The 7,929-nt window shown below is 37.3% G+C and overlaps 1 protein-coding gene across 1 annotated transcript in view; it reads right to left on the bottom strand.

Moving 5' to 3' along the window:
* Nucleotides 1-403: 403 nt before the first annotated feature.
* The window catches only part of SWT1 (SWT1 RNA endoribonuclease homolog), a 76,652-nt gene continuing 69,126 nt past the window's right edge, over nucleotides 404-7,929 (bottom strand). Inside the window, exon 19 of the mRNA XM_059727664.1 lies at nucleotides 404-2,022. Coding sequence (XP_059583647.1) covers nucleotides 1,917-2,022 — 106 coding nt within the window. The 3' untranslated portion in view covers nucleotides 404-1,916. The remainder of the gene's footprint in view (nucleotides 2,023-7,929) is intronic.

The following is a 7,929-nucleotide window of genomic DNA, read 5'->3' as shown; positions in this document are numbered from 1 at the left end:
AACAGGCACCTATGTAGTGTTATGCATAATCAGGTAATTATGCCATTTCAGTTATATAAACTTGCAAGTCCTATAGCCTAAGTATGCAGCTGCCAAAGACAATGGGAGGTACACACAGGATTGAGAAGTAAGATTGACAGCAAAAGTAGAATAAAGTTTTTCAGTGTACAATATAAAAAACAGAATGAGATACTTAAATGTTTTGAAAAAATGAAGCTCTTTCACTTATTTGAATTCAGATCCCATTTGGTGGGGAAGAACATCAGTATAAGAACCACAACAAAAAGGGACATACTTCTCTCCAAGTCAAATGGCTAGCTAAATATTTAAAGCTCTTAAAGGATGCAAATCATGCTGGTGACTTGATATACTTTAGTTAAAGGAAGATGGTACATTAAGCAGCTTAGAATTTACAGTAGTTTATTTACATACTCTTAATAAATATATTTTTCCAATAAAGATTTTACAAAACCATTTAAGAATTAAAATATCAAAATAACTGATACAATTATACATTGCATCTGTCATCTCTATACAAAAAACAAATACAGAGGTAGCTTTAACGGCCAAAAGTAACACCTTGTGTTTAAATTAAGTGGTTTTAGAGAAATTTCATTCAAAATCATTTTCAGAAAGTTCTCACCTGATATTCAAAGACACTAAAAGGCAATAAGGCAAATCATCTGAAGGTAAACTGCAAAGTTAAAAGAATTTGTGTCCTTAAAACAAGATGAACTGGAAGGGGGAAGACTTTTCCATGACAAATTACCACCATGCTAGGCATTGCACTGGATGCCTAATAAGACTTGACTTAAGGAGTCACAGGGTAAGTTATTAAAACCCATTTCTCTTGCACAGGCAAAAGTTCCCACGCAGTACTGGAAAGTGGGTCTCTACCACCTGCTATGTATTAATAGCATGCATGCTCTTACCAGTAGGCCTGCTTAACCCTCAACCTACGCATCTGAAATTGAATGTAAAAAATCTGATATTCAATTGTGGGTGAAATAGGGGATAAAGATCTGCATCAGTCTGAGGCCAATGCACACAAGAAATGACAGACTTAGTATTCTGGACAATTCGTTAATACATTTTAAAATTGAGAAAAAGAACATCATTTTGAGACTGACCACACCTTGTTTTTCTATCCTTTGTCCCCTCTTTAATTTTGCCTACATGATCTAACAGCACAAGAGATTACCACTTTACTGTAGCTGAAGATAGGATCCTAAGTCAAGGTGAAAGTTCAAAGCATTCATGGGGAAAAAAGGTAATTTAGTTAAGTGTGATAGCGGAAAGCTAAAGTGAAAGGTTGTCCTCTAATGTATAATAGGTAGCAAGTAGCATGGCTTTGGCATAAAATGAAACATTAACCTGTAACACTGGTGTTTTACACGTTGGGCCTATGGTCTCATTAGATCTTGCACCATACATGTGATCTTGTTCTTTATAACAAAAAGGAGTTAAACTTATGTTGTGGTCCTTTGTACTAAAGTTTCAGTGACATGCGGGTCCTAGAAATATGAAAAAGCATCAACTGATTATTTTTGGAATTTACATATTTAAACAAGTAGTTTAACAGAATTTTGTATGCCAAGTTGTATCTCAAAGGCACCTTTTAACATTGCATCATGAACTCAGACAAGTTCTTAAGGAAATTCGGAAAATCAATGCTCTATGTCTGATGACCAGCAACAAAATCCCCTATTTCTGCTCAGCTAGTTCCAGGAGTTGCCTCAAATATACGACTTTTTCTCATGGTCCTGTTTAAAAAAAAAAACAACAAAAAAAAAACTGGACTAGACGTTGTTCTACTAACAAAAATATTTTCCATTCTTTTCAAACAAAGAGCAGAGAGATTTGAAAGAGAAGGGAGAGAACATTGTAGCCCAAAGCCTGTAGTCAGTGAACTGTAGTCACAGCCAGCCTCTGTTCTTCACCTCTATGTGGACAGATGTGTTGCACTGTTTAATAGCAGCTTCCAGCTGAGCTAGTTGATAGCATCCAACTGTTAACCTCTCTCTAGAACAATGAAAAAAATGTACATTATTAAAATTAGCCCGTCAGGACTCATTTAAAATAATAGACTTCTATTAAAAAAAAATGCAGAGAAAATTCTCCTTTTTAAAAAGAAGTATTTACTTTTAAAAGTAGTGGCCTAGTTTACATAGATGCTAAAGTATTTGATTTCCTTAAAATGGGAGTGGAAATTATACTAAGGAGCTCTGAAAATCCAGTCAAGATGATTAGCAGCATCTTTTTCATAGTACAGATTTGTTACAAACCCAGCTAAATGCAACTTTCATTTCCAGCTAGCATCATTTACGAGATCACTTTCACAATCCATGACATTAAATAAAACACTGAAACTGTATTTGGCAAACTCTTATATACAAAAGCAGAACACGCAACTGATTTTAACTACAATGCTCTTGTTTTTCACTTAGAGTTTATATATAAAATTTTAATTACAAAAATAAAGTCAACTTTGCCCCCACCCATACTGTTTAAAACTTCCCTTAATTTTTCCTAAGAGACCTCATTACTCCCATCTCAGCAAAGTACTTACACAAGCCCTCCTACTTCAGTAATGCTACTTGTATGCACCAAGTACCTTGTTGAACTGAGGAAATACTTCAGTTCTTAGTTATCTGATTCACACAGAGGTAAATGGCAAGGTTATAAAACTTGAGAACAATCTACTGACAACCAGAGCATACAACAGAATGCATCCTCCCATCCTGTAGGTTCATTTATAGCACCATAAGACTTGTCTGGATGCTCTGTAAGATCTGTGACCTTATTTTGCACTGTCTATGAACAATGAATGTACATTATATCACTGGCACTTAACTGCTGTAACCTTCCATTAGTAGAAACTTTAGAACTTAACTATTTGACATGGCTTACTACACTGCTGGTTCCCAGAACAGGTACTGTCAGACTTCAAGATGTGTATGTGGAAACACTATAGACAATAGCCCACTGTTCTAACATTAAAAGAACAAAGACTTAAAACTGCGCTTCATTTTTTCATCATTTGTTTTAGTCAATGAAAGCTTAACCTAGATAAAAATAGCAGCTCCTCTATATATTGGTAATGCAGACAAATAATAGATGCAGATCCTCAACTGTTACAATTTGTTCCATGGACTTTACTGGAGATGTAACAGTGTACCCCAGCTGAAGATCTGCATGAGGACATAGATGCCATTTTAAAATGGTGCCTACTTTGAATGCATTCATAGAGGTTGATCCAACTTATACCAACCCCTTTTTCTGACCAAAATGAAATCTTCCATTATTTTAACTACCTGAAACCTAATGTAAAGAAATCAAGACACACTTTTAGTGCGCCTGCAAAACAGTAATAAAATTTAGAATTTTGCCAGAGTTCAGGCAGAGCTATCTTCTCCCTCCTTTTGTTTAATACAGCTACACACAGATTCTCAGTTAATGACTGGAAAGTGTGTGTGTATGTAAAGTCATAATTTGAAACTTAAGCCTTTGTAAGACAGCTAGCTATTTTTCCAACTCTAATTATATATGGCTTGTATTTTCTTCTACTGTGGTCTTGTTTCATATATCAAAAGGCAAACAACAGAAATGAACCAAAAAATATTTAGCTTGAATAGCCACTACGTAAAGCTGGCAAATACTGAAAAACCTAAAAACCAAACCATGGTGTTCTCAAACAACATTCATTTTCTTCAGATACTTTAGCAAGCTAAGTAAAGTTACATCAAATTTTACTAACAGTTAATATTAAAGTGTTACAGATTTTCATATAAACACCATTCAAATTTATGCTAGCAAATTGCAGATAGTGCAGCACACATGCTGCAAAACAGATGCCAAGAACTCCACACATCCAGTTGGAAAGCAAGCAGTACATCATCTGTCCTTTGTGTTCAGTCAAACCAACTAAAAAAAACTTGCAAGTGATTAATAATTGTTTGAAACTTCTGAGAAAATTTGACGCATAACTTCTGCAATCTGTTCACACACAAATCATGAATGAACACATCTGACATTTGTTGAACAAACTAATTATCAATTACCGGGCCCAACCTAACTGAACATGTCATTGTCCATGGACAAAGCTTGAAACTAATCTTTTGTCCAAAGAGAGAAAATAAGTTTAATTAGTATTGTCTTCTATCTTAAAGTGAACCTGGCAGGGGGAAATTATGTTATGCAGCTGCCATGTGTAGGATTATACAACTAAATTACTGTAAAACTACAAAGAAGCACTAATTATTGTTTTTCATAAATCAACTAAAATAAAGGCCACATGTAAATTATATGCAATTTGTCTCTATGGTAACCCATTTGCAACACAGTATACAAACAACAACCACCAGACATCTTGGCTTTGGCTTCTTCAACTACAGGTGGTGGTCCCGGAAGATGGACTGCTTGGGAAGGGGGTGAGGGGGGTCATCTGACAAAGAGAGGGAAGAGTTTCTTCCCAATACGGGTTTGCTAACCTAGGAGGGCTTTAAACTAGGTTTGCCATGGAATGGAGGCAGAAGTCCAGAGGTAAGCACCCCAAGCAGGAGCAAATTTATGCTGTATTTTTGGAGGAACTTTCTGGCATTGGAATAGGCTACCTAGAGAAGTTATGGAATCTCCATGCTTGGAAACTTTCCAAAGTAGGTTAAAGACAGACACTTGGCTGGGATGGTTTAGTCAGGGATGATCCTGCATTGAGCAGGGGGCTGAACTAGATGACCTAGTGAGGTCTCTTCCAGCCCTGTTTTCCTATGATCCAATGATCTTCAGTATTAGTTTCTTCAGTTGTTGTTCATGAAACTGTAGATTGACTTGTTACACAAAATTTTGAAAAAAAAAATATAACGTGTTATTGTGTTAAAACAATGCATTAACAGAAGTGTTATCAACAGGAAGTATAATACAATTAGCACTGTCTCTCTCATGTATTTACATGTAACGTGATGATGATGTACATCAAACATTTAATGTTTCAGACCCAATATTGGTGTTCTGCCCAAAGAGGGAATAGGATGCTGAGAACTAATGGTCAGATCATGCAAGGGCTCTGCAGAGAGGAAAAATATCTGCCAAACAGTAAAGCTTCAAAGACTTCAGTAAAGTAGAAAAAGAGCAGATATGATATGTTAAACTGTTAGTTGTCCTATTTCAGACAAGTGAAACCTAGCAGGCAGAGACAAAACATTGCATCCAATTCATATGGCTCATGCTGCCTTCATTTACTTGTTAGAACAAATTATAAAGTAAGACTGATAATCATGCCAAGGTTTAGGTGATGAAGAAAAATTCAATTAAAAAAAACAAACCCCGAACTTGAAACACATGCTATTACTTCTGGGAATAATCTATAGCACTGACAACACAGCCACACCAAGATGAAAATATCCTATTCCACTATAAACTGCATTTCCCACATTTGCAAACTGCTTTGTCATGTCTCTACTAGACTCTTCTCCTTTTGTTTCAAGCCAAATCAATTAACAAGTTAGTTAACATTTTTCTTTTTATGCCAAAACAAATTACAAACCTGAAAAAGCAATCAAAATATGACAATACAGTTTAATACAACATTTCTTAGAAATAAGCTCAGAAGAATACCTGCAACTCAAATATGCAAATATGTAATTTCCTCCCTACCTAATTAAAACTCTGTCTGGGCTATTGCATGCTAATTGACAATGTGTGGGGGAGCAGGCAGTGGGGGATGAACACAAAGGGCACAATTCAACTTATCTTACACAAAAACAAAGTTGCAGCACAATACAGTTCAGTTCTGTCTGGTATTTTGTTGGTTTGTAGTAGCCAAATCTTGCTCTCAATAGGGACTGCAGGGATTGTTTTTACACCTCAATCCTCTTCAGTAGACAGCCTGATACAATTCATCTTTCTAAAATCATGTCATTTTGTTAGTGAGTGCCTGGAAGCTGCCTGTTCCCTCCCACAGCAGACACTGGTGATGTCTGCAGGGACTAAGGCAAACAAGGTGAAGAGAAGGTACACCCAGAACCACTTAAATTTCATACCACTCCGACTTACATGCATCTTTACCCATCCCAAATTTCTTTGCTTAAAAAAGAAAAAAAAAAAAAAGATTTGTTTCAAATGAAGTGTACAGCTCAAAAACAGGCAAGAGTTTCTCCTAAAACACACTGAAGAATAAGAATAAATTCCATTGAAATTGTACAGAATCACATGAACACAGAACCTTGTCTGAAATCAAGAGACACCCATCAGATAACCCTGCCAGTGCAGGATTGCTCCTTGCAGAATATCTTTTAATTCGCCTCAACTTTCCAAGGGAATCTATTGCAGACGCACACAGAGTAACCATAAATTTAGTTCAGAAGGCTCAGAGGCTCACAGACTTCTTGATATATATACACCAAATTATCACCTATGTAAATGACCCTCCTGCCCCTGGAAAAATATATGAGAAAATACATATGAATAGTCCAGAACAGTGAAAGCTCTGGCACCTTATTTTGGGGTTTCTTGAAATACACACACCAAATGCATTAGACCACTGCCATCACTATTACACATGAATGCCTTCTCTAACCCACTCAATCCAGAAATAACCTTACCAGCACCCATCACAGAATTGAAAATAAGGGAAAAGGAAAGCAAAAGCTTTCTAACAAATTCCTCTGAGCTTTCCTACTGAAGTAACTTCTGTTATTAGGCTCCTGCTCTGCACTGTGGAACTTCAGTCATGGAAGATCCATCACAACAGGACTCCCAACCTCCAGCCTTGCTGGAGAGAGGACACCCTACTGGGAAAGAGACCAGACTTACAGCAGGAAGCTCTGCTCCTTAGCCCACTATATTTCCTGTTCCAGCCACGTCAGTCATAGCCAATTGCCTCCAATCTCTAACAAAGGCAAAGGAGAGAGAAAATGACACATGCAAATAAAAGCCCCAGACAAAAGCTGCCCATCTCTGCTACTGAGGTAGCTTCTCTGAACACGCTCCACAAGTGTACTTAGATGAGCTCTTCTCAGGTAACGCGTGGTCAGATCATCAGAATGGAACTCCTGCTAGCTAATTTTAGCACGTCACCAGGAGTTGGGAATGAAGGAGGCATATAAATCAGGTAACGTGGGGCATGAGAAGTGAAAAATAATAAGTTGTCATATGCAGCTGAGCCAGGGAAGTATTGGATAATTAAAAGTAGCTGACAGAGCTGAGCAGTCCTACTAGCTTTTTGCATCAGCAGTTAAAGAGGTTAGTAAGAATCAGGTGGGAATAGAAATTGGATTTTTTTTTCTATTTAAACTATGGAAAAGAAAGGAGTTGTCTTATGTTCAGTACCCACCACTATCAGAGCTCAATTCTCGAGTGGAGTCTCTAGGTCAGTGATTCTCAAGCCAGGTGATGCAGCACCCTGAGTTGCCTGGAGATCCTTTCAAGGGTGTTAGGTATGCAAACATGACTCAAGACAGCCCCAGAGATTTCAAAGAGGAATCCATAGCATCAAAAACATTCTGACCTGCTGGGGTCTTTCTGAGTGCTCTGCAACAGAAGAATTGCTCTACTATTTTTCTGTAGTCAAGAAATCAAGTGAAAACTAAAAGCTGTTTTTTTTCCCTGAAGGGTGCCTCAAGTCTAAAAAGGTTGAGAACCACTACTCTAGGTGCTATCATAAAACAACACAAATCACCATTACCTTAAGATGCTATAGCAGTGAGTAGAATTGTGAAGAGACTGGTACAGCTACAGGAAGTTCCTCTCCCCTCTCTTAAAAATGGTCAAAAGCTGCAGGACCAGATTTCTAGAAGGGAGCGTGTTAAATATTTCTTCTGCAAATGGTTATATATACTGGTCAAGGGATTACCACAGACGATTCAGGTGTTTTTTGAAGCATTAATCTGCTACTCCTGCAGAGTCTCACACATAACCACCCTGTGGCTCCTG

This window comes from Alligator mississippiensis, chromosome 5 (genome assembly GCF_030867095.1).
Source record: "Alligator mississippiensis isolate rAllMis1 chromosome 5, rAllMis1, whole genome shotgun sequence".
Lineage (NCBI taxonomy): Eukaryota > Metazoa > Chordata > Crocodylia > Alligatoridae > Alligator > Alligator mississippiensis.
Note: the sequence above shows the minus strand (reverse complement) of the source record. Positions and strands in the feature narration are given on the sequence as shown.